This window comes from Gymnodraco acuticeps, unplaced genomic scaffold, assembly GCF_902827175.1.
Source record: "Gymnodraco acuticeps unplaced genomic scaffold, fGymAcu1.1, whole genome shotgun sequence".
Taxonomy (NCBI): domain Eukaryota; kingdom Metazoa; phylum Chordata; class Actinopteri; order Perciformes; family Bathydraconidae; genus Gymnodraco; species Gymnodraco acuticeps.
The window spans coordinates 3,490,566-3,518,152 of NW_022990966.1; the positions used below are offsets into that span (position 1 = coordinate 3,490,566).

A 27,587-nucleotide genomic window follows, 5' to 3' on the forward strand; every position below is an offset into this window, starting at 1 on the left:
AGCAACATGCAATTAAAATACGAAATTACCATGACATTTTGTCAAGTAATAGAGTAAATGTACTTACTTAATTTGCCACTGAAAAATGCAATATAAATAGTAAGACATGCTGAAGTAGTACTTTTTATACTTAATTTCATGATAAACTCTTGAAGTACATGTTAATCTAGCACTTTAACTTACAATGGAGTACTTTAACATAAATGTACTTGTATTTAAGTAATGGAGAACTTCTTTCATCACAGCTTAATCATTATTAATTTATGACTGACGACCTTGAAACCGGATTTTACGGAGGCTCTTAAAGGCAGCATGGTCGAATGCTTTAACGCCACATTCCAGGTAAGAAAGAAAATCTACCTGTAAACTGATTTTACAGAAAAGTTTAGTATAATCACATTTACTAAAAACCTCTGGTAAAGATCAGTTTAAACTCTCTGTGACTGACACTCCTCCTCCAGTTTATATCTGTTTAATCATTAACTCAACTCAACTGTTTTTTCCAAACACAAATTACAGCGGGGTAAACTTTGTCATGTGGCTTCAGAAAACGTGTTGCTCTGCTTCTTTACAGACTTATTTTTGGCTCCATTAGCTGCCAATCCTGTTGGTTCTGTAATTTCCCTATTCGTATCTTCCAACCGGATTTACGGTAAAGGTGGAGAAAGGGAAAGCAGGTAGGAGTGGATGTAATAAAAGAGAGGAAGGAAGGCTGGCAGCGTGTTTCTACCTGAGCTACGAAGGTAAGGTGACACCTTTTTACTCTCTGTCTATCTCAACATACATTACGAGCCAGTTACTTTTTAACCTAGCGAACAGTTTGTCTGTATTGTGAAAATATTTGTCTTTGCAATCCAGGTATTTTACTCCTAGGTGAGTTTTTACAGGTAAAACAATGGCGCTCTGTATGTTTTAAAACAGGTTATTTAGTATCAAACTGTTATCAGCACATCATAACTTTTTACTGGTTTGATCCTGAGCTGCTTTAGGAATAAAAACCTGACTGGACAGGCCTGTAATATATTACATTAATTCTGTTCCATTTATAGAACACTTGACATACGCAGAAAGGAAACATTCAAGTGCTTGATAAAATAAAAAACAATATCACCCAATACAATACAAGTGTTGCCTCTGCAGCCAAAGCCTGTTGTCCAAAAACAACATATAAACAACACATAAATAATCCACAACACAACTATTGCCAAAACTACAAAACTAAGATCCAAGTATAGTTAATTATTCTTTAAATGCCAATCACATGTTGGCATTACTGTTCACCTTGACTCTGAAATTCAGGTGAAGTCGTTGCAGGGTATTTCCAAAATGATATGAAACAGAAAGTATTTCAAGCAGGCCGCGGTTGAGGCCTGACTGAATTACACCTTTATTTACTCAGGGCAGAAAGTCAAACACTAACATGGATACAGTATGCAAAGTTAGCCAATAACAATAGTGAGACATTTGAAACAGAAACAAAAATGTGTGGACAATATAACAATTTTTATGTAAGTAATAAATAGAAATAAAAGAAGGTTCTTGGATGTTTTAGGGCAAACAATTATATCAAATATTGCTGCAATTTGCTTTTAAATAAATGAAAACAATTGCTGTAGCATTTAATCTCCTACTCAGTGTGTTTGGCATTGCAAATAATAACAGGAGTACAGAACAACATTTCTGGCACGGCTAACTAGATTATATGAATAACATAAGTGACAATACCGTCATCAGGCAATTTACAAGTAGAATACAAACCTTTAATTTTGAGAAACAATTAAAGGAATCTTTCAAATTAAGGTGTTTTCATTTCATCTGGATTATGTGAGATTGACATTCAGAGGACACTAGAGATTCTTTATTAAAGGAAATCACCCTGAAACTATAAAAGTGAGCAGGACAAGAAGAGGATTTTGGGATATCCTTACTGTTAAAATGATGCCAATGAACATTTTAGCTGCTTTTACAGCACATTCTCAACCTGATTTACGTCACTCTCGCTCTGTGTTGACATGAACTGCACTGTGATGTTATCTGTAAACACAATCTATTCCTTCTTCCTGAAACCACAATAAACAAAGTACAGCTTCACTGCCGTTTCACACACACACACACATACACCTTAGTTCAGAAATATCAGGCAGACATTTAACATTTCTTCTGTTTTCTCACAGGTGGATGTTATTCAACGAGTTGAGATGTCACAAATGATGGACACTGAAAACACGGAAGAGGACAGAGTGTCCCTGAAGAGCAACGGGAAGACGCCGACCAACGGAGGTGCCAAGGAGTCGCTGGGCATGTTAAAGACGCTGAGAAAAAGCATCCGGCGGGCGGCGGAGAAAAGCCCGCTGACGTCCGGAGGAAAGGGGTTAAAGGTCACGACTGGCAATGAATCAGGGTCATTAACGCCTCAGTCACCCAGTGAGTACCGTCATTATGGCTGACATGACATGTGCTTTCAGGCAGGTAGAGTAAGGTGGTCTCTCAAAGTCAGAAGAAGAGTAAAGACTTGTCTAAAAGTCACCCACAAGCTGTGTCTCAGCCTTTAACTCACCAAGTTGCACTTACTGGTAATATTTGCTTATATAATAGAAGATCAGTTTGTTTTTTTGTGTTCGATTACTCTGTCTAAAATTATTTTTCTTTTATCGTGACACAAAGTGCAGAACACACCGTTCTAGTATTAGGAGCAGTAGGCAGCTAATATACAGGTTTCTTAATTGTATTTTGTGCCTCTACTGTGTCATGTTTCCATGCTTTATTGTTCAAAAAGGTCTTTATTCTTCTCAAACTGTCACGTGTCACATGACAATGTGTTGGAGCTCTTGCTAATAGAAGCGTAGGTGTTACATAATTATGTCACTATGTTACTGAAGTAAACAAAGGAGTCCAATCAAGGCATTTCAGCAGCCATCATTACCATTGATTTTTGTTTTTACACTGCAGTGGTTTGGAGGCTTTGAAGGCAGAAGTATGACAGTAAACATTATGTTTTAATTTAGCATAAGGATTTTCGGCAGAATTCAGTCAGGTTACATTCATCCAATACGTTTCATTTCAGAGTAATTCTTAGGTTCTCAATAACTGTCTCTGTCAGCAGGAATGAGCAGCACAAACTGCTTCCATTGCATTTCCTTTAGCTGATGCTTTAAAAAATCTCCAGTCAGTTTCACTTTAAATGCTGGAGCCGGGCCAAAGTGACCTGGCAGTTTTCGTCAGGATTTAATAATTGCATTCCTTAGTTGTATTAGTTAAGTCACTGTGAGGATAAAACTCTACCATCCTCTCAAATATACATGTACACCTTAAGAAACTGAAATCTTTTGAAAGCACTGACATTTATTTTCTTACTGACGCTACAAAAGGAGATGTGATTGTGAAACAGAGATACTATGGAATCGGTTTACTGAGAAATGTTCTGTTTCTCCGTCAGGTCGGAGCTCTCCGGTGACATCTCCTCTAGGAAACATCGGAGGCCTTTTCAACAAAAAAGACGAAGAAGGCAGCGACACTACTCCACAGAAAGGCAAAGAGCTGGCACATTCAAAGACAGGTAGAGCAATCATTTCATATTGGTTTCCTGGACACTTCATGGACAAAACAGTTTCAAGTCAAATTAAATATGCTTAAAGTTACAAAGGCTTATTTTAAGGGTTTCTTATACATATTAGCTGAAAAGTTAATATATAGACATAATTTGGGGTATGTTTTTGCTTATGCCAAAACTGCATAAATATGTGTATTCTTCCGTCAGATCCCAACATGAGCAGGTTTGACTCTATCCTAACAAGAGGAGAGTCCATACGTCGAAGCTTGAATTTGGTCACCAAGAAAGATAAAGCCTGCCGACAGCAACCGCTCGTCTCCGTCGCTGAAGGACCAGCGGAGGAGAAGACGGAGGAAAAAGCAAAGGAGGAGGAGTACACACTGCCAGAAATACCACACACACCACTGTCAGGTACATGTTTAATTCCACATTTTGAGATCACTGGCTCTGGAAATGTCAAACTTTAACTGGTTTTAATGGTTAAATGGTTTTAATGGTTTTTCACAATTTGATAATACACAAACTTAACAAATGAACATGCAAAAAACCCATTTGGCTTGAGCCTCTACCTATATAATGTTAAAGATCTACACTTTATATAAAACACAAGATCAATGTGCAAGCATTTGCATGAATTCAATAAAAATTGCAACCTTTAATAAACAACATATACTATACTTAACATTTAAATAAAATAACGCTGATTTGAACATGAAAACCAGGCATCATACAACGTTAAAAATATTTTGAACTAAGCAGTGAGGTACAGTTTTTTGTTAAGGTTAGAAGGATATTACCAGTTTAATGTTTACGTGTTGTGAGCACCGGCTTTCCATATAGGTTCTGATTTTCTTTTCAGTCGCTTATATTTGTATTAGTGAGCCCCAGCATACATGCAAAAATGGCCTATAAACCATAGAAGACATTCATAGCTGCACATTATGTGTGCAACCTTTTCTCACATGTTCCTGTCTCTTTCGCTGTCTGCACCTTCAACGTATCTTCATCTGTTTTGGCAACAGAAGCAGACAGTGATAGGAATCTTATTCCAGCTGTAAACACAGGGGTTCAGTTTGTCTGCAGACACCAGAGTCTTAACCCTCATTTACTATTGACATCATGGCTTTCTAGTTTTTTGATCTTATGTTAAATGCTAAATAATAAAGATATTAGGCTGCTCACTTAAGAGACAACATCTCATTATGGAAATGGTGCGTGTTGTAATGCTATCTTTCCTAATAAGACATCTCTGGTACGGTTGTTAGGACTGTCAAAAAATGTGTTTCCAAGCAGGTAGAGTAAAGTGGCCCCTCAGGGTCAGAAGAAAAGGAAATCATTGGTGAGATTTGGTGGTTGTGTGCAGGCTTATCCGACCAAAAGTAACAGTAGAGTAAGCTCTGCAGGTGTATTTAAAGGTGACATGTCATGCTTTTCCGGTTATTACCCGTCCCCTTGTGTGTTATGAAGGTTTTTATGCATGTAAATGGTGTGCAGAGTCAAAACCCTCAAAGTACACCATGTAGCGAGTAAAACTCTAACACAGAAAATACTTCCCCAAAACGCCTCGTTGGAGATACGTCACTGTCCATTGATTCTTCCGGGTACATCATTATGTCATGTCGTCCCCGGAACGAAATGGACCAATCCGTGGAGCCGTTACGTTACGTCCGCGGAGCCGTTACGTTAAGCCCCCGCTGATTGGTCCAAATTGACCAATCCACGGACTTCCTCACACACTCCAGGGATTTCCCCTCCCTGGCTGCAGGCTGATAACAGACAGTTGGGATCGCGGCGAAATTCTCTCTGCAGACCCATTCTCACAGCGTTTATCAACCTTTTTCTTACTCAATATCAAGCCACACTTATTGTTTTTACTTCGGCTGTGACTTTGTGTGTGCTCAGCTGTGTTTCGCTGTGTATCGCTAAACAAGGAAATCACACCTCCACGGAGCTCAGCGCGATTCACAACGTCCCGACTGGTCCCGACCAATCGGAGCACACTGGGCTCACAGGGAGGGGGGGGGGGGGGGCAAGAGCTACAACGAGCCGTTTAGTGGAGAGAGTGAATACTGCTGAATACACATACTATACAGAGATGCTGTATGAGAAACCAATGTGATTTTGGAACAATGTCAATCTAAATGTAAATGTAAATTCTAGTATACCCATGGGCGTAGGAAGCATCCTGAATGTGGGGGGGACATTTTTAACGGGGGGTGTGGGGGTCGTCCCCCACGAAAAAAAATTGATTTCCTGTATTCTGGTGCATTTTAACAGGTGGTTTGATACTTTTATGTGGCTATACTAGCATGAGGAAAATGATGGGTACATTTTGTAATTTCATCCAGTAGTAAAGAAAGGAAACATATTTGATTATTCTTTCAGAGCCGTCTTTGAATTAATAAAAAGCAGTTTAAATGCCCATTTTTTGTACATTTATATACAACAATAACAATATTGTGCATTGAGAGATATTGTTGTGGAGAGCCATTTATATATAAATCGCAAAATACATTTGTGAATCCTTCTGTGAGCATTTATTAATATTGAGACTGATCTGACTCCATACAGATGTTAAGTATCATTGACTTAAATGTTCAAATAAATGTTGCTCTTCTGTCTATATTGGTCATATAATGCCCCTTGACTGAAATGCTTCCTGTGCAATATCCCCACTGATTTCCTTAACATTCTGGGATGAGAGTCCACATCACAATTTACTCTAAACTGTCATTTCCCTTTCATCACTCACCTCAGCAACGGACCTCTCTCCACTGTCCCTGTGTTCTGCCTCTGACTCACTCTCAAGAGAGGTGGTGAAGTGATCATTATTTATTGAGCAGTATACTCTTTCACATTGAATCCTAACAAGTCATACTGAATGTAAATACAACTGACTCTAAAGTAAGTCCCAGTCTGTGACATTGGACATTTTGAAGACTCAAAGTCCCAAGCAGTAGGTAGAATATTAGCTATCTATGTAATGTGCACAGAAAATAAATAGTTAACTGAATACTGGGATGGAAATTGCCTATAAGCACTCAGTAAAACATAAACACACACAACAAGCTTCTGAATGATAAGAAGTATAATTAAAACATAATGCACATTATCATATTGAGAGAGAGTACCTAAGAACTCAGAAAATAATCTCTTATCGAACTGAGGCAGTAAAACACACTGACTGCGTCTGACATGTTATGATCATATTGGGGATATGGTGTTTACATGAGCACAGAGAGATAGGGTTATTCATGTTCCCTGTTTACATGATAAATACTAGTAACTTGGCATTTCGATGCCTTTTCTCATCTAAACTATTCAGTATTTGTATCTCTCTATCATGACATAAAGACAAAACTCCTCTCCAGAAGTGAGACGCTGCCGCCGCCATCAATGTTAACTGATTAACTGCTACCAGCTGATGACTTACTTTCCTCTTCATTGACATTTTTTTTCTTATGTCCATGTTGTCTGGGGGAGAAAACATATCAAACCAAGAGATCGTCAGCTTTGATTTTCGCTGTATTAACCATTTCCTGAACATTTGGTGTGTGTGCCTTTTACTGCCTTACCTCCGCTACCGGCATCGCTTCATACAACAGGTCTGAGCTGTCCAACTATGACAACACTCCTTGAACATGCGCGCGCTATGGGAGAAACTGCCTTAGCAGTGAAAACATGGTACGGAGTTTCATTGATTTGGGCATTCTCTCAATAAGCAAGTTGTCATGTCTAGGAAACTAATAGTGAAAGTGTATTCTTTATGTTAGTTTTGTCATGTCCCTTTGCCCTGTGCTTTATGTTTATTCCCTTAATTAATCATCCCTCTCATTTCAGGCCTCCACGCTCCCCGCCCCCTTCTGTCTCCTGCGTCCTTGATTGTTTTCCCCGCCCTGATTGTTTCCACCTGTGTCCCCTTTACCTGTGTATATATTGTGGTAGCTTCCTCCTGTTCATTATCAGTTCGTTGTCTTACTATGACCCACGTTCCTGATTACCTCACGGACTTCCCACGGATCTACCTCATTGATCACTTGCTAGTTTTCCTCGAAAGAGTATATTTGTTTTCCTTGTTTTGATTACTGTGCAAAATTCCAGTAAAGTCTTTATTTTTTGAGAACACTATCTGAGTCGTGCAATTGAGTTCATGCCTCAGAGTCTCTCCTTGACAGTACGAACTGACCATTAAAATGAACTCAGCCGACTCAGACCAGCTAAAGAACGCCATCCGCTTTCAGGGCCAACGTCTTGGGCAACAAGAAGAGCAGATGGTCGCCATACAGCACGGAGTGCAGCACCTATCCAACAGCCACGGGGAACTACAATCATCGGTGACAACCCAGGTGAATCTGCTGGCAGCTGAGGTCCAGCGTGTGCTCACTCACCTGCAGGCTGCTTCTCCTCCCACGACTCCCCCGGTTCCGGCGGCGACCGGTTCAGATCCCAACCGGTCTACTGAGCCGCACAGTACTTCCATGCGTCTGGCTCCACCCGAAAAATACTCCGGAGACTCGGAGGGCTGCCGGACGTTCATTGTGCAGTGTGAGTTACACTATCACCACCAACCGGCTGCTTTTCCCACGGACAATTCAAAAGTGGCTTTCATGATCTCCCATCTCTCCGGCCGAGCAGCAGCGTGGGCTACGGCAGAGTGGTCCCGAGGCTCCCCCATCTGCGGGTCTCTGGAAAACTTCATAGACACTATGAGAAAGATCTTCAATCAAACCACGCCGGGCAGGGAAGCAGCTCGGGCTCTGATTAAGCTGAAACAACATCAGCGGAGTGTGGCTGACTACGCCATCGAGTTCCGGACTATGGCAGCCGATGGCGGCTGGAACTCCGCTGCATTGTTTGACGCTTTCGTCAGCGGTCTCTCGAAGTCCCTACAAGACCAGCTGGCGCCTCTCGATCTGCCCGCTGACTTGGACTCTGTCATATCCATGGCAATACGGATAGACAATCGTTTGACGGAGAGGAGAAGGAATAAATCCAAGGATGCGGTTGATCCGCCTCCCCAGAGGAGACGCTCGCCGCTGGATACTACTTCTTCTTGGAGGCCCCGTCACCCCTCACCGGCGTTCCGGACAACAGCGCCCCCTGGCTCCGTGGAGGAGCCAATGCAGTTGGGCCGCGCCAAGCTTTCGATGGCAGAACGTCAGCGTCGATTAAAGGAGGGTCTGTGCTTCTACTGCGGGCAGCGCGGACATCCACAAGCGGCTTGTCCGGTAAAAGAGGAGGCTCACCAATAAAGAGGAGTACGTTGGTGAGCCGGATCTCTTCTTCTGACTTTCCTCCTCGCACCCTGACCCGCATCCAAGTAAAAATCAGAGACAATGTGGTTACTCATGGTGCACTCATTGACTCAGGGGCAGACGAAAGTCTGATGGATTGGGGTTTAGTTAAAAAATTGGACATAAAAACTAAACCTCTACCCCAGCCTCTTGAAGCGAGTGCTCTCGATGGGCGGCTGTTGTTTAAAGTGACTCACCAAACAGAGCCTTTAGAAATAAGATGTGATGATAACCATCACGAGACAATGTCATTTCACTTGTTTAATTCAGCCCAACATCCACTCATTTTGGGGTTTCCCTGGTTGAAACTTCATAACCCTCACATTGATTGGCAATCTGGGAGGGTGGAGAGGTGGGGAAAGAATTGCAGAGATCACTGTGTTAAGCAGGTAGCGGAGATTGACAGAAGAGGTAACACTGGGAGGGTTAGGCAGGGAACTATCCCAGAAATATATTTTCCTGATGTTCTTTCAGTCCCTTCCTGCTACCACGATTTAAGTGAAGTATTCAGTAAATCCAAGGCTCTGACTCTTCCGCCTCACCGCCCCTATGACTGTGCTATCGACCTGATTGCTGGGTCTACAATTCCTAAGGGTCGACTATATGCTATTTCAGGACCTGAGAAAGAGGCCATGAAGGACTATATTGATGCCTCCCTCAAAACAGGCCTTATTCGCCCTTCCTCATCACCAGCAGGAGCGGGGTTTTTTTTTGTTGGGAAAAAGGATGGGTCTCTTAGGCCCTGTATTGACTACTCGCATCTCAATGACATTACGGTTAAGAACCGGTACCCCCTTCCTCTCATCTCGTCAGCCTTCGAGCAGCTTCAGGGAGCCAAGGTTTTCACCAAGTTAGACCTGCGTAATGCTTATCATTTAGTCAGGATCAGGGAGGGTGATGAATGGAAGACGGGTTTCAACACCCCTTCAGGCCACTATGAATACCGTGTAATGCCATTTGGATTATCAAACGCTCCTGCTGTGTTCCAGGCTATGATCAACGACGTGTTGAGGGAGTTTCTGAACCGTTTCGTTTTTGTATATCTGGACGACATTCTGATCTACTCCCCTGACCTTGACACCCATAAACAACATGTCCGCCAGGTTCTACAAGAGCTGCTCAAGAATGGGTTGTTTGTCAAAGCAGAAAAATGCGAATTCCATGCAGAGACAGTCACTTTCTTGGGCTTCATCATTTCGCCAGGTCAGGTTAGGATGGACCCAGAGAAGGTTAGCGCAGTAGCTTGTTGGCCTACCCCTGACTCTCGTAAGAAAGTGCAGCAGTTTTTAGGCTTTGCAAATTTTTACAGACGTTTTGTGCGGAGGTTCAGTGCTATTGCAGCCCCTCTTCATGTCCTCACGTCCCCTCAAGTGCCTTTTTTGTGGTCTCCTCAGGCTGAGGAGGCTTTTTCTCGGCTTAAAGGAATGTTCACCTCTGCTCCCATACTCACCTTGCCGGACACCACTTGTCAGTTTGTGGTAGAAGTGGATGCCTCCAACGAAGGGGTGGGAGCGGTCCTCTCCCAGTGACTACAGAAGGACAACAAACTTCACCCCTGCGCTTTCCTGTCCAGGAAGCTCTCCCCAGCAGAGAGAAATTACGACGTGGGAAACCGTGAGTTGCTGGCCGTGAAGCTGGCACTGGAAGAGTGGAGGCATTGGTTGGAGGGAGCCGAGCATCCTTTCGTGGTTTGGACCGATCACAAAAACTTGGAATATATAAGAAAGGCCAAAAGACTGAACTCCCGCCAGGCTAGGTGGACCTTGTTTTTCAACCGTTTTGACTTTGTTCTTTCCTTCAGGCCGGGGTCTCAGAATGTCAAGCCTGATGCTCTGTCCCGTCTGTTTGACCCTGTGCCTGCAGTCAAGGAGCCGGAACCCATCATCCCATTAAACCGGGTGGTAGGAGCGCTGACTTGGTCAGTAGAGAAGGAGGTAATACGAGCCAATGCTGGAGCTCCTGCACCAAGGGGTTGCCCGCCTAACCGGCTTTTCGTTCAGGAGGCCGAGCGACCACAGGTGATCCACTGGGCTCACACTTCGCTGCTCACCTGTCACCCTGGAGTCAAGAGAACTATGTTCATCATAAAACAACGTTTCTGGTGGACATCCATGGAGAAGGAGGTGAAGGAGTATGTGGAGGCGTGCCCTGTCTGCGCTCGAAACAAGACCTCTTCCAGGGCGCGAATAGGACTATTACAACCACTCCCTATTCCCAACAGACCCTGGTCAGAGATCTCCATGGACTTCGTCACTGGCCTGCCCCTCTCTAGAGGTAAAACCACAGTTCTTACGGTAGTGGACCGTTTTTCTAAAATGACACATTTCATTGCTTTGCCCAAGATGCCCTCAGCGAAGGAAACGGCTGAGGTCATGATGCATAATGTGTTTCGGCTTCATGGTTTCCCAAAGGATATTGTCTCCGACCGGGGCCCCCAGTTTGTGTCACGCTTCTGGAAGGAGTTCTGCCGCCTCATCGGTGCCACGGTCAGTCTCTCGTCAGGATACCATCCGGAGTCTAACGGCCAGACAGAGCGCCTAAATCAAGAACTGGAGACCTGTTTGCGCTGCTTGGTGTCCCAGAATCCATCCTCCTGGAGCGAGCACCTCACCTGGGTTGAGTATGCGCACAACATCCTCCCTACTTCTGCCACGGGCCTGTCTCCATTTCACTGTGTTTATGGCTACCAGCCGCCACTGTTCCCAGCCACGGAGAGGGAGGTCACGGTCCCGTCTGCCCACGCGCTGGTCAGGCGTTGTCGGCGCGTGTGGGCTGCGGCTAGGAAGATCCTCTGCAGGAATTCACAACTGGTGAAAAGAGCAGCAGACCGAAAACGCCGACCAGCTCCTGTATACCAGCCAGGCCAAAAAGTCTGGCTTTCTACACGAGACCTTCCCCTCCACGTACTCTCCCGTAAATTGGCTCCCCGGTTTGTGGGTCCTTTTCCCGTCACCAAGGTCATCAACCCGGTTTCAGTGAGACTACGGCTTCCCAGGTCCATGAAAGTACATCCCACCTTCCATGTAGGGAAACTAAAACCCTTGAAGGAAAGCGCTATGGTTCCCACCGCCAAACCCCCCCCGCCCCCCCGGATGATTGATGGAGGTCCGGTTTACACCGTCAAGAAGATATTGGCTAGTCGGAAAAGGGGTAGAGGGCGACAGCTACTGGTTGACTGGAAGGGTTATGGTCCTGAGGAGCGGATATGGATTCCTTCCCGCTTCGTCATAGATAAAAGCCTCATTGAGGATTTTGACCGCCTCAACTCAGAGGAGCCTGGGCCGTCAGGAGCCGTCCCTAGAAGGGGGGGTACTGTCATGTCTAGGAAACTAATAGTGAAAGTGTATTCTTTATGTTAGTTTTGTCATGTCCCTTTGCCCTGTGCTTTATGTTTATTCCCTTAATTAATCATCCCTCTCATTTCAGGCCTCCACGCTCCCCGCCCCCTTCTGTCTCCTGCGTCCTTGATTGTTTTCCCCGCCCTGATTGTTTCCACCTGTGTCCCCTTTACCTGTGTATATATTGTGGTAGCTTCCTCCTGTTCATTGTCAGTTCGTTGTCTTACTATGACCCACGTTCCTGATTACCTCACGGACTTCCCACGGATCTACCTCATTGATCACTTGCTAGTTTTCCTCGAAAGAGTATATTTGTTTTCCTTGTTTTGATTACTGTGCAAAATTCCAGTAAAGTCTTTATTTTTTGAGAACACTATCTGTGTCGTGCAATTGAGTTCATGCCTCAGAGTCTCTCCTTGACACAAGTGGAATGGATTTGATAGTGAAGCACTGACACAGCGCTCTACAAAGTGCGGCGAGTGGATAGACCAATTCACGGACTTTCCACATGGTAAAAGTGGGGGGGTCTAAACGAATCATTTGAAAAAGTGGGGGGGGGACTTGTCCCACCCTCATATAATGGCTGCGACGCCCACGAGTATACCTCAACAATGGAATTATGATCAGTGGAAATGGCCATGACATGTGACCTTTAACATTTCAGTCAGAAAACTAATGTTGGAAATGTTTATTAGAAACAGCATATATTTTGAGGTTGTTCTCTAGGCCTGGGCCACACATAGAACATTGAGTGATGATTATATAGAATTGTGACTAAACCAGTAGCAGCAGCAGTAGAGGCAGACAAATCTTGCAGCGTTATAGTTGCAGATTTAGGAGAATGTGTTTGGTTGGCTGTAAGAGGGGCAACGCGAATTTGTGTAAATGTATCATTGGCGCTCAAGTTGACTGCCTGAACTGGCTCGCAGGCTTCAGCCCCATTTGTAGTGACTGGGCCTTTTCTCTGTTCCCTCTCAGTGATGCAGATCAATAATCTGATAGAGTTGGTGGAGCTGCAGGACGCACACCTGAACCTGCTCGCCCTGCGGCAGGAGTTCCAGCAGGAGCGGGAACGGAGCGGTGACGACTCCCCCGTGGAGCTCGCAAAGAAGGAAAAAGACCTGAACCTCCTCTACGGAGAGCTAAGGAACAAGATCAAAACCATCGTGCGCGACTCCAACTCTCTTCCCTCTGGAAACAAGGAGCTGCTGGAACCCGTGGTGCGAATCATCCAGGAGGAGGAGAAGAGAGCGGAGCAACCTGGAGGACTTCAGGACAGCTGGAGGGAGGCGTGGAGGGAGGCGGTGGGTGAGGGCGTGAAGGTGAAGATTGGGAGCATCGAACTGGAGCAAAAAGAGAATAACCTCTCCTGGTTGGCGGTTCACCTGGGGCTGCTGGGTAAAACCATCCTGGAGGATTTGGAGAGTGTGAAGAAGGATCTGCGGTGGTCCTACCCGCCCAGCTTTAAGGTGTTCAGTACATACGTGAGGAGCTACCACAGCTGCGTCGGGCAGCACCTGAAGAAGCTGGAGCCGCAGGTGACGGAGGTGAAGGACCTGTACGCTCTGCTCAACTGGATCATCAACGGATACAAGAGGTCAGTAGAAGAGAATCTGTGAATTTTATATCAATGGTGTGGATCTGATTCTGAAGATGTATGTGAGCTATTACGGCCCCTACACGGCGGCGTGCGTTGCTCCCCAAACAGGCGAAAACCTGTTTGGGGAGTTTATATCCAGTTTCACCCACTGTCTCTGCCACCTCCCTCCATGCCTAACTCCTCTGGTTTGTATCCTGGTAGGTGAACAGGGACTGGTCATAAAGCACCGGGTGATTCCCTACCGCTACGATTATTTTCTCCTCCATTTTTTGGCATATGAGGAAATTAACTGTGTCTGGCTCTCCCAGCATACACGCGGTTTGATTGGCTAGCGCTTGTACTGGCAGATTTGCATAAGCGGGATTTGATTGGCTGACGCCTCTGTCGAAGCGTCAAAAGTAGAACATTGCTCTACTTTTGCAGCGAGCACCGCGAGAGAAGCTACGCTTTGCACCCACAATGCAGTTCGGCGAAATGTGACGTCACCCCATTAATAGTGAATGGACAGAAGCGTTGAAGAGTCAACGTACGCCGCCGTGTGTAGGGGCCGTTACAGTTACGGCCCCTACACACGGCGGCGTGCGTTGCCGCTTGGCAGTGGGCGTATCTTGAGCTTGGGGAGTTTACGCGAGCAACGCGACCAACAACCAATCACATGAATCTCTCCTGTCAATTGCATAAAAGGTTTTACATGTCACACTTTACATGATGAACATTTATGACATTAATGTCTATGGTGCTATTTTACGCAACATTCCATGCTGGCTAAATACTGTCTATGTCTGCTAGCTGTCCATTCAAACGAAGTACACTGGATATAACTCCCCAAACAGGCGAACACCTACCAGTTTCACCCACTATCTCTGCAACCTCCCTCCATGCCTGGCTCTTCTGGTTTGTATCCCGGTAGGTGAACAGGGACTGGTCATAAAGCACCGGGTGATTCCCTACCGCTACGATTATTTTCTTCTCCATTTTTTGTTATATGAGGAAATGAACTGCGGTCTGGCTCTCCCAGCATACACGCGGTTTGATTGGCTAGTGCTTGTACTGGTAGATTTGCATAAGCGGGATTTGATTGGCTGACGCCTCTGTCGAGGCGTCAAAAGTAGAACATTGCTCTACTTTTGCAGCGAGCACCGCGAGAAAAGCTACGCTTTGCTCCCACAATGCAGTTCGGCGAATCATGACGTCACCCCATTCAAAGTGAATGGGCAGAAGCGTTGAAGCGGCAACGCACGCCGCCGTGTGTAGGGGCCGTTACACTTAAAGGGGCCCTATTATGATTTTGGGGGTTTTCCCTTTCCTGTAGTGTGTTATATATGTTATAAGGACATTGGCGTATATACAAAAAAGTGCAAATCTCTTGTGAAAAATCTTTTATCAAACTAAGCATCTCGCAGCTCTTATACAGTATACTGCATTTTCTTAGAAATAAAAACAATTCTATTCTGCTTTTTGTCTTTCTCTAAAGCATTATTTAGTGGTTATCTTTCCCAAACATGACAAAGTTCTGGTGAGATCTGAAGAGATTATCACTTGGTATCTTTCTTTCCCCTGACATGAAGCAACATGCCTTCAGCATTCTTTAGTGGCAACAGATTTCATCACATGTTTTTAAACGTTTCTTGTTCTCTCCGGGCAGTGAGAAGATCATGGGAGGTGTCTCCCTGCAGCCAGAGATGGAGGAGGAGAGCTCTGATCTGCAGCTGGAGGAAGACTTTCTCAAGAAGCTGAAAGACAAATACTGCTGTAAATTAAAGGTGAGGAGCACCACGTCGGAGGTCATGTTGTCCATCATCTTTCTGGGATTTTTGGGGCATCATATATTATATCTGTAATTTTAGACATGGCATTTGTTATTTTCAGGCATCGGTATTACTCCATTAGAGTTCAAGTAAACAGGCCTTTCAGTCATTCATATTGAGAAGTAAAATGTTTATTTTCTGTGCATGACAACAAAACTATTCTGCAAACCATAGATCACTTGTACCTCGACCTACATCAGGGTAAACTCATGATGAGTTCATGAATTTTACCAAGTGACGTTTTTCTGAAGTTTCAAACCTTTTTGGTGGGCAAAAACACATAATCTAGAAATACATTGGGAACCAAAAAGCAAATTAAAATAACAAAAAACTGTATTAAAAGTCAACATCCAAGATTTCATTTTTGCTCACATAGCAGTAGCAAGTCCAACCATTGATTGTAAACAGAAGTGTTTGTTTTTTAATTTTGAGGGGTGGGCTGCCCTCCAGTTTGGACCCTTTTTCTTTAGCCTACAAAATAAAAGCACAAAGATTTGGAGATGGAAAGACACGTAACCAATGTATCTGATCTTTACCCTCCTATCGTGGCGCAGTCAGTGGACACAGCAATATACTGTAAATAGATAATAATAATTGAGTATGTTTGCAGTCACTGAAAGAAGTTGAGGTAACATAGAGTCATTTTCAAACAGGAACTAGCCCCTTTATGCTGATAGTTTACCACCTCCTCCACCTTTTGTCTCCACGTGTTCGTTTCTGCAGGAGGACATAAGATGCACCCTGGACAGAGTCATTGAACAAGAAAATAAGACAATATGGAGGGACAGAAAGACTCCAGAGAAGGACGAGGGCTTCCTCCACTCTCAGTTTCCCATGGACATCTGGACGGTAGGACAATATGTTTTTATAAATATCACTCCGTATCTCATCTTATAAGTCATGTATATTAATTAAAATATAGTTACAAAAAAAAGAAAATAAGTAACAGATATAATTCATACTTTAAACATAGAAAAAATACATACATTTAAATACATATATACAATGAATACATAACATATGAAAATGTTTTTATTTAAAACATATTTAAAAAGAGTAAATACAATATTAATATTTGATAAATATATTATTGGTCTCAGAATATATGGCTTAATAGGATAATGTTTCTTTTTTGGAGAGTTTTGTGTGACATTGTTGATTTTCTCTGTTTAAAAAAAGTGATTGTGTTTATTTTTGTTACAGATTATAATTTATTGTATTTTTATCTAAGTAAATAAATAATAGTATTAATGAAAATATTGGGATTTATTCATCTGTGCATGTTGCACTGCAGCGATTGACCCATTTGACGGCAGCAGAGAGCTTCATAATTACCTCATTGTTTTAAGTATCTGTCTTAAGCTCTATACTTTTGTGTTTCCTGCAGAATTTGAAGGGACTTATTGTATGCTCTGCTGCGATCGATGCTCAGCTGAAACAGAAAGTGATCTCTTCCTGCCTGCAAGAGCTGAAAGACTTTCCCAAGAGGTTTGTTAACACAGAAATACACAAATACTGTATGAGCACTTCAATTTAAATTACTTTATTTTAACAAGATCAACTGAGTCATTGTAGTAAATGTTGTTTTTTACAGCACTTTTGACCCCTAGGCTATTATAGTAAACTTAATGTAAATTCTACATTAATGATGGATTAAAGAAACGTAGAAATGTGTGTTAACTATCCAAAACAAACCAAAAACAGGAACCAGCCCTTCGTGCAATAACCACACTTTTGCAATATGAGAACATTTCCTCTGCCTGATTTATGACTAAGACTGTTTAACACGCGAGACCCCACCTCGATACAATCAATCATTTAAAAAAGCCTTTAAAGATCATGTAGACATTAAAGTCCATTTAAAGTGTGTTGTTTAAAGCCCTTGTAGTTGTCTTGCAGGCTGAACACATGTCTCTTCTCTCCACAGATTTGAGGCGGGGTTCAGGCTTCACTGCAGCGCTCTGCAGCCTCTCTGGACAGAGTATCAGATTACATACATCAACAGCTTCACAGCTTTACAGTAAGTCACATGACTTCCTGACATTACCCCCGGTAGGCATCATGCCAACATGCCTTGACAAAAGCACAAACCTGCCACCAGAGGAAAACAGATGATTTCCTGTTTTAAAAGTACTCTTAATTAATGTTTAGGAGTGTATTTGTTTTTTACATTGGTGCTTAACTACTAGAATAACATGAAAAACCTCTGGGCTGTTTAACCTTCAAAATAAAAGCTCAAATTGGTACATTTAAACATGTTTATCGGTTTTTAAATAGTAGATAATACACCTTCAATGAATGAAATCCCTGCAGGTAAAGTAATCATTTTCTCTCTCATGTGATAAGGACTTAGGCAGATTTGAAAAAAAGGATTTGGAAGGAACCTTTTCCAAGTTCCCAAGTTATACTTAGGGGTTTGAAAACAAGGTTACCTAAGTTCATTCACAGTATGGTGTTAATACTTTTACTTGAGTAAAGGATCTGAATAATTCTTCCACTTCTGCATGTAACTGGATCCACGTTCAATACTGTACTCTACTTAACATGTATGTGCTTTGATTTGAAAGTCACCCACAACATATTTTATAGTGATTTGGACCAAAAAATTATCTAAATATCTGATTATATTATATGTTAGTTGCTTTGCTTTAAACTAAGGATTTTGCAGCTTCTAAAACAGCAAACACGTGGTTAAACTGCACAGAGACTCCAAAGACGATCAGAGCTTTTGTTTGGATGATTCATGTCTGAGCTATTTTAGATTCAGATAGAGTACCGTCTCTTTAACACACAGAGGCTCACCACAAACCCACTTAAAATAAGGGCTTGCCATTGTGAGATTTGCACGCCTTGGAAAGAGTTTTGCCCCACGTGATTTCGGGGAATCGGGGCTGCGAGTGAGAAACGCTCTGGTTTTATAAGAGGGTAGAAAGATAAAGTAGAGCAAGCTGAACCTCTAAAAGCACCCAGCTGCTATTTGCAGTCTCGAGACAGCAAATGCAGCTTCGCTCTGGTTTATTTAATGCAATTGTAAATGTCAGGAGCAGAGTGTGTGTACAGATGCAGAGGAGATGCATACATGGAGAGACTTTTAACCTTCTCTGCTTCAGATTATATGAAGTACACATTAGCCAAAGAGTCTCTACACCCTTTACAAGTCAGTAAAAAACAGAACAGAAAACATACAATATAACATGGGAAAGTACACACAAATCTGTCACGTCATAATGTTAATATGACAGCAAGGTGGAGTTTAGGATTGTGGAAAGCTGACATTTTACAGTTTTAGATAGCAATGTGAAAGGATTAAAATATCATTTTCATGAGTATGTTTGTCAAACTACATTGTGTTTTTATTGCGTTTAAATAATATTAACAATCATTTTTAAGTGATCCCGATTCAACAACTTAATATAAACTACAAAAGTTTATCCAAGTGGTTCCCAACACGATGGTCCAAACACTTCCAAAGGATTACAATTAAAGGGAGAGTAAAAAATCAGTAGACAAACTAAGGTCAGCTATTTCATTACAGTCACTCAGTCAATGCTGTTTTTCCTCCTGCAGGCAGCACATGGAGGGATACCGGGACACGTGTCCTGCAGAGGTGGAGGACTTAAAGAAAGAGATTAATGGGCTGATCTTCAGGCTCATGCAGGGGCTGGAGGTCCAGTTCAAAGAGGACGTAGAGGTACGATCACAGTACTTTATATCACATGCATGTTATCAAATTACTGCCTGTGTTGCAGCACCTCTTTTCCCCCTCTGTCTGAAACCAGAGCCCAGTCTGCTCTGATTGGTTAGCCAGCCGGCTCTGTTGTGATTGGTCAACCGCTTAGAGATGTCCCACCTCTTAGCCTATCACGTACAATGTGTTGGAGCACTAGCCGAAGTGCGTGTGTTACATAGTGATGTCATTATGTTACAGAAGTAGACAAAGGAGTGAAAGGGAGGCGTTTCAGGCGGGTAGGAGAGAAACTCCCTATGGAGGGAACACAGGGATTTGGGCATTTGCAGACCATTTGCATGCACAAAAGCCGATATCACACAATACAAGAAAGGGAAAACCACGTCTCTTTGAACAGACGTCCTAATGAACAGAAAGAAGAACTGATGACCCCCCTTCAACCTGTGGAGAATAAAACAGTTAAAGCATTATATAGTAAGATTTATTTTTCCCGCTTCAAACCTGTTTTCTGATCTTTTTTCCAGCTGTATCTGAGGAGAATGATAACAAGGAAGTGGCTCACCGACGATGAAGACTTTAAAAAGCTTTCCAGACGCACGGAACTGCTCTCTAAGCACTGCGCTCTCATGCGGCCTCCACACAACCAGGTGAGGTCAGGGGTCGATTCCCAGCATTTACCAACCACTTTGTTATCTTAACGTGCCAGCTAAAACAATTTTACTTATCAGTAAAGACCACTGCCTCTTTAAAATGATTGGTTACCTGCCAACGTTTGGATATTGTCTGATACATTTCCCATTTAGCGCTTAGGATTTAGATTTTTGGATTACAAGAAACCCTCTTACATGACTTAAAACAATGGATTTCAGGTTTGGCAACCGCATTTGTGTTTTTTTTACTCTAAGAGTTGTCTAATGTGGAAAAAAGATGCAGACGATCAGCTAAAAGGATGTCTGTGGAGGAAATTCTTATTTACTTACTGGGTCAGCACCTCTTGGAAGTTCCAGTTAATCAGTTTGTGCACCATTGTTTCCAGCGGGATGCAGAAATGATTAAAGAGACAAGGAATACATCCTGGAAAACTTGCACCGATGAATAGGTGGAAGTGTTGGTTATGATCTGATGGTAGTTGGTCATGTGACAGACACATTAAGACACTTTCATTTCCCCATTTACATGCCTCTCCTGTTATTCTGCTACATCACTCCGTGTGTGTGTGTGTGTGTGTGTGTGTGTGTGTGTGTGTGTGTGTGTGTGTGTGTGTGTGTGTGTGTGTGTGTGTGTGTGTGTGTGTGTGTGTGTGTGTGTGTGTGTGTGTGTGTGTGTGTGTGTGTGTGTGTGGTGTGTGTGTGTGTGTGTGTGTGTGTGTGTGTGTGTGTGTGTGTGTGTGTGTGTGGTGTGTGTGTGTGGTGTGTGTGTGTGTGTGTGTGTGTGTGTGTGTGTGGTGTGTTGTGTGTGTGTGGTCGTGTGTGTGTGTGTGTGTGTGTGTGTGTGTGTGTGTGTGTGTGTGTGTGTAGTGTGTGTGTGTGTGTGTGTGTGTGTGTGGTGTGTGTGTGTGTGTGTGTGTGTGTGTGGTGTGTTTGTGTGTGTGTGGTGTGGTGTGTGTGTGTGCAAGCAACAGGACTTTGCCAGCAGGCTGCACTACCACGTGGTACGAGAGTACATCGGCCAGCTGATGAAGAAAAACTTCTCGTGCAAGAACCAGAAACACGAGAGAGCAGCGAGCAAGATCCGCAAGCAGTGGGAAGAACTGAGGGACCTGTTTGAGGACATGGTGATCATAACATTATTGTTTTATGTTATGGTGATACACTCCTTTACTTCCCCATCAACGTGAACAGCATCTTCTGCATGTCAATAGGAAAAAAGTAGTACTTCTTCACCAACTAATATTGGTATTGCACATCTTATATTTAATATTAGAGACAGATTTACTTAAGAATAACGCCTTTACTTCCCAGTATGGTTCAATGCCCAAAAATGCTGGGTCATACTGTGCAGTTTCCCATGATGCGACTGTACAAACATTTGTTGTGTCCCGACTTGGATCAAAATAACTGAGGCGTTATCAGTTTTTAGAAAGTTAACACAGAGCCACTGAATACATTAGTGCAGTGGTTTTCAAACTGTGGGGCGCGACCCCTGGTCGGTCGCGGAGGTACTGCAGGGGGGTCGCGGGAAGATTTTTTAAATGTTATTATTTTCTCCTTTTAGCTTTGTGAAGCACCTTGAGATGACGTTGTTTTTAAAGTGTGCTATATAAATCGAATGTATTATTATTATCAGTGGCGAGCCGTGACTTTTATACCTAGGCCCTCTGACCCCCCTTCCCTCGAAAGAAAAGAAGAGATATTACGTCACAGCGTATACTTCAGCGGAATATCAAAACAGCGGCCCGGGGTGCAAAACGCATCAATGACAGCGTTCTACCACACAGAAGAACACCATTTATATAAACACCTATCATGACAGGGCACCCACAGCCAAGTAACAATTACAAATGAATTAAGTCGGCACGGCGGCCTACATTGAAAAAAGGCCTACCTTTGATGATAAATCACTGAAACACAAAGACCATCCTCCTGTCCTTTTGGATGAAGCACTTGCGGGTCATTCAGCTGATCCTTTGCCACTCCAGTTTATCATTGTAACTCAATCTTGAAAATGACTCGGTTAATAATTTCGCAACGATGTCATCACTATCACTGAAGTGAGCCATCATGAACGAACTTATGCTAATTTTAAATCTATCGATCATAAATCTATCGATCATAAATCTATCGTTTAGATTTATGATTCGAAAATAATAAAAGTAGGGTAGACATGTGGATATTATCCGTCTGAACAACGTGCATTTATCTAACAGGTTCGTTTTCCACAGACCTTATTTCAAGCTATTTTCCAAAATCCTATGGAGAAATCCCACTGCTTTCTGTCGCCGGAATCCGAGCGCAGCTTACTTCCGGGTTTTAGGACGCGTCACTGCACCACTTGCATAGACCTCACAGCGGGCGGAACTTGTCATAAAGTCCGCGAAAAGAAAGCCCGTCCATTTAGAGGGAAGATATGATTGGTCAATTGTACTGTCATTTGACATTACTCTCTCATTGAGTTACTATAGCGGGCCCTCTGTGAATGTAGAGAGGGACCAACAAGCTCTCCCGTCTTCACAGTAACTCGCAGAGACGGCATTTAACCCTTCACATTCCAACAGAAACTGAACAGGCAGATTCGAAGGATTTATTTCTTTGGAAATATTATTTTACATACAATTAAATCAAGTTATTTTGGTAACACTAATGAAAAATACAACAACAAAAACATATAAAAAAATATTTTTAATGTTTTCAAATATTATTTCTTAGAATATCTTAGGCCCTCACAGAGGGCCTAGAGCAGTGGTTCTCAACTGGTGGGTCGCGACCCAAAAGTGGGTCGCGAACCCGTTTCCAGTGGGTCGCGGATGTGTGAGTGAAGAAAAAAAAATTAGGAATTTTTTTTTTGGAATTTCCAATTACCGACTGAAAAAGTTTGGGAACCGCTGCATTAGTGTTTAAAACTGTTTACATACTCCCCATGACTAATACACTGACCTGTATGTGTGTAATGTTTGAGTTTCCCTTTAAAATGTTTTAAGGAAGTGTTTTTTGCTGTATCATGTAAGAAAGTGCTTTTATTGATTTTTTTATTGATTTCTCTACAGCTGTTTCTCTTACTCATTTACATTATTTTTTATTTTTTAGTACTGTCAATACCGTTTTGACACATCACAATAAACATATTTTTAAACTTGTTACCTGGGGACAGTAAGATATTGAAGTCCCAGAAAGGCTTGCATCATCGTAAAAACAATTTTGTATTCTTAAATTGAATAAATAAAGGCACCAATATACCCTAGTGTCTTTCAGGTTACCCCGGTAAAATTAGTCAGAACACTTATATTAAAAAGAATATTGAAACGTAAATATTAATATTTTTTTTTTTCTGTTTTAGGAGTCGGCTCACGAGTGGCTCTATGATGTCGGAGACGAGCTGAGCATCATCATCGAACAGGAAAACAAGAGAGACATAAAGAACCATCTGGAGACTTTAGTGAAGCATTACCCTGACTTCTGGTAAGGTTTTTTTGTAACTCATTTAAAAAACAAACATGTCACAGTAGTGCACAAAGTACAAATGTGAACTTGAAACTGAGTATAATATGTCCTCTTTAATGTATTCACATGCAGGACCTCTGCATACTGTACATTTAAAATGATTGGTGCTAAACTACCTAATGCACTTTCTAGCACTTTCTAAAATTCATATTCTAAATCAGTAAATTAACTTTTGGTTGGATGCTAACTGCATGTCATGGCTTCGATCTGCACTGTGCACTATGACAAATATTTAATCTAATCTTTATCTAATAATGTGTCGATTAGCTTGATGTCAGAGGGGTTAAAGGCGGGTCTTTCCTCTCACTCAGTCATTTCTTTCAAAACCTGATAAAGTTAAACATACATGGAGGTTACTGAAGTGCAGCAACGCGTCCCTGTGTTGCAAAGCAGAGGTTTTGTTAGGTTACACAAGTCAGACACCACAAAAAAAGGCCTGAGTGAAGACATTAAACCAATATCCTGATTTCAACGCGTAAAAAGTTTAACTGATTCCCCTTTTGGTCATTTTGGAATAACTAAACTAAGGTGCTTCTGTTCACATGGAGAGGTCAGCAGATTAAAGCGGTGCAGGAATTCTCCCATTTGAGACTGAAACATAGCAAACTTGAGTTAAAGTAACCAAAAAAATGAGGAAGTGATGATGAAAAAAGAGCAATGAAGGTGAACAAAATGAGGTGCAAAGTATGCTTTTGTTTCTGATTAAACCAAAAACAGAGAGCACTGCTCATTAACAATAAACCTCTGATGCTTGTTGCAAAGAACCCACAAGCAAAACACATCTGCAAGATTTCATTACACTTCAAAGAAGTTGTCATGTTAAGTCTAACATATTTGAAAAGTAGGAAGTAAAATGTGGATGCAATTTAACATATAGTCAACTTTCATTTAGACTTATTCATATGTTAAACCCTTCTAAAAATGTGTTTTCAATAAGAAATGCTTGATCCCTAAAAGGATTTTATGCAGCATATACTGTATATGGATAGTGCACCAAAGAGACTGTGACTCTCAGGCAGGGCCGGACTGGGACAATAAGTCAGGCCGGGAATTACACACCCAGCCAGGCCACTACCAGTTTTTTGTGCCATTTTGCTGGATTTATTTGTCAATATTTACAGCATTGCTGCCCATAGCCCTCTAGTTTAAATCTACTACCCAAAAATAAACATATGGACAGGGGTTACTATTTAAAAAAATGTGCAAATCTATTTAGGAACCTATGTGAACATATTTTAAGTGGGGGTGGACCTCAAATCCTATAGGGCGGTCTGAGGTTATCAGCCTCTCAGTCTGACAGCAGAGGACTCTCCTCCACCTTATTGTTGAAAAAGCTCCTTATATCCGTTAGCGCAGCTAGCTAGCACCAGATGCTAACAACAACAACAATACACGTAACCGGTGCGCGTGCTTTATCTCACTGCTCGCGCCACACATAACACACACCCTCCCGAGCTTGAATGACACACAGAGACGGGCATTAGTATGATCTGTATAAAAGTGGCCATGTCGGCAGGCCACATCATGTAGACAGCCAGTCACCCTCTGTGAGGCAGAGTCAGACCCACATTTGCGCAGCGTTGCGTTCACAATACATACATAAAAAAAAAAAAGTCCTCAGGCCAGCAGGCCACTTAGCAGGCCAGGCCATCGGGAAACCTCCCGGTCCTCCCGATGGCCAGTCCGGGCCTGCTCTCAGGAGTTCACCAGCAGTGAAAGTGGTCGTCTGCAGACATAGGACTCTGAGAAACACTCCCCCTGTCCTGCACTCTGCTTGATATCATCCCACTCATAAACAGTAACTTGTGGAGTTTTAACATGTTTCACCAGAAACAACAACAAACTCACCTGTTGGCATTTTTTCCCGTTCGTCCACAACATTTTGTTTTCGGATCTGAAAACACTGGTGTCATATCACAATATATTTAACCTTATGACATGTTGAAAGATTGCATTGGTTTCATGTGTATGTTGATAAATGTGAAGTCAATACAAGAGTTTTTTTTATCACAGCAGAATAACGCTCCATTCAGACCAGGCTTCCTCTGTCAGAGTCTCACTCATAAACACTGAACAGTCTTCAACAGTGGAGAAGAATCAAAGTCTTCCCATCAGTGTCCTGCTCTGAAGGAAACATCTGAATTATTCATCATGGGCAACAAAACCAAACTTTTAGAAACAACTAAATAAATTATCCCTGAAAGAACAGCCTTGGTTTGTTCTGGGTGTTTCTCAGGGTCTTAAGTCTGCAGACGACCACTTTCACTGCTGGTGATCTCCGGAGTGTCACACTCCTACAAAAGGGAAAATGTGGATCCAATGCACTGAGTAAAATGTCTAATATATTTGTCTTTTCCTCCACCTGCAGCAAGAAGCACCTGGTTGCTGTTCTGTACTTCAGAGGTCTGATTCGAGGCCGTGAACATCAGCTGATCCTGCAGAAATTCACGGAGCTCAAGAAGACACAAGGCAGAGCAGACGAAGACAAGAGCCACGTTTTATTTCGTGACATGCAGATCCCCGCCAACACAGACTGCTTCTCCCATCTGCCGTTCTCCTGCCTCAGCTCCCTGCTGCCCGACAACTAGTGCAGCAAGGACGGAGGACTTTTGACAGAAACGTTTTTGACATATCGCAAACACGGCCGACTAAAGTAACAAACAGCAACTGTTGTACAGAATCAGGGTCACATTTATTATCAAACTAGACTTGTTACCTTCAAAATGTTATTCATGAACCTAAAACATCTGTTTGGTTTCAGGATATAACTCGGATATTCGTCCTTTTTTATTATTGTTAACGAATTCCACATTAAAACCCAAACAAGCAAAAGCCGTCATGTAAGAACCATTCATACACATTGACTTTTATTTTTTTAAATTGGCACATATAAACATTTAACGTGGCTTACAAATTAAAACGTCTCACACGTTGTACGATCCACATTCTCCCTTCACCCATAAAGCCCAAAAAAATAAATTTCCACTGACATCATCACTCTTTTATTTGAATTCATTTGAAGTTCAATTGTTATACTCACATATTCAAAAACATATATGGATCTAAGATAAATTCAATGCAAATGCATTCTTATGTTCACCATTATCTTCATCATGGCTTGCCAATAGACTACATAGATTGTTTTGGTATTTTTTTAGATTTAGTGACATAAAATATATATAAACTCACCAACCTTATCCTTTGACTTAAAGGTCCCCTATTATACTGTTTTTCATCAATATATTATAGGTCTCAGATATATACAAAACATGTCTCTGAAGTGTTTGGTTCCAAATACCAAACAGATCATTGCAGCATTACCCATAATCCCCTCTGTTTCAGCCCTGTTTCAAAAGTGCTGATTCTCTGTCTGTTACTTTAGATGAAAATAAGGAGCCCCTCCCCACGCCCCTCTGAGAGATATTTGGTTAGAAAGAACTCAATGGTGCTCTAGGAGGAGATCCAGGTGATAAGGGGGGGGGGGGGCGTTATCTTGGTTGGTGATTGGCTAATGGTTACACAAGCCAAAAAATCGTAATGACATCATAAAGTGGGCAAATTCCGATCAGCTCATTTTCAGACAGGTTTTTATATAAATGGATCAGGACAAAAAGAGAGAATCTTTTTTCTTGTGACTTTCAGAATCTCTTTACACAGAGGGGACACATGTTGATGTAGAAGAGACATGAAAAAGTGGATTTTGCATAAGTTAAGTTGACATGAAGTTAAAAATCAATCAAGAAAATAAATCCACTATACAGATTAACATAACAAATGCAGCCTGACAAAGGAGTGAGAAATTGGATGTCTCCTCCAACTCACAGCCAAATGTAGAGAACACATATGTTTCCACTAAAATAAGTCAATAAATGTGACGCATGAACTCCATTACACAATAAGAGTGTATCCAGTATCGTGAGGAACTGCACGATACATTTCTAAGGAACAAACATTTAGCCAACTGGACCGGATCAATTAATTAAAGATTGTGAAACTTTGTGAGAAGCTGCAGATTTGATAAATAAAAAGCAGATTTCAGGGGAGTTTTTCTCAGCAGTGGGATGGGATTATCCTATTGTTGACTTTAGTTTGGGTTTAAAATGTAAAACTGATAAAACTGTAAGAAACCTTTTACATGTGAATGTGTCAAGC

General features: G+C 42.2%; 1 protein-coding gene and 1 pseudogene across 1 annotated transcript; one reads left to right on the forward strand and one right to left on the reverse strand.

The window, feature by feature from the left end:
- Nucleotides 1-264: 264 nt before the first annotated feature.
- Nucleotides 265-26,747, forward strand: exoc3l4 (exocyst complex component 3-like 4). Its single transcript, XM_034235475.1, has 15 exons — nt 265-342; nt 659-743; nt 2,175-2,424; nt 3,437-3,556; nt 3,758-3,961; nt 13,161-13,779; nt 15,428-15,545; nt 16,314-16,439; nt 16,978-17,078; nt 17,518-17,610; nt 19,158-19,281; nt 19,803-19,925; nt 20,900-21,052; nt 23,272-23,393; nt 25,804-26,747. Exons 3-15 carry the CDS (start codon nt 2,199-2,201, stop codon nt 26,021-26,023), a joined length of 2,349 nt encoding a protein of 782 aa, XP_034091366.1. The 5' UTR covers nt 265-342; nt 659-743; nt 2,175-2,198; the 3' UTR covers nt 26,024-26,747.
- LOC117558948 lies at nt 25,460-25,648 on the reverse strand (annotated as a pseudogene).
- Nucleotides 26,748-27,587: the final 840 nt, after the last annotated feature.

What these genes read in the sequence shown, in the direction of transcription:
- exoc3l4 (XM_034235475.1), top strand. Translation starts at nt 2,199, where the DNA reads ATGTCACAAATGATGGACACTGAAAACACGGAAGAGGACAGAGTGTCC. An exon ending in ATTAACGCCTCAGTCACCCA is followed by an intron (nt 2,425 to 3,436) that starts GTGAGTACCGTC and finishes TTTCTCCGTCAG; the next exon opens with GTCGGAGCTCTCCGGTGACA. An exon ending in AAGCATTACCCTGACTTCTG is followed by an intron (nt 23,394 to 25,803) that starts GTAAGGTTTTTT and finishes CTCCACCTGCAG; the next exon opens with CAAGAAGCACCTGGTTGCTG.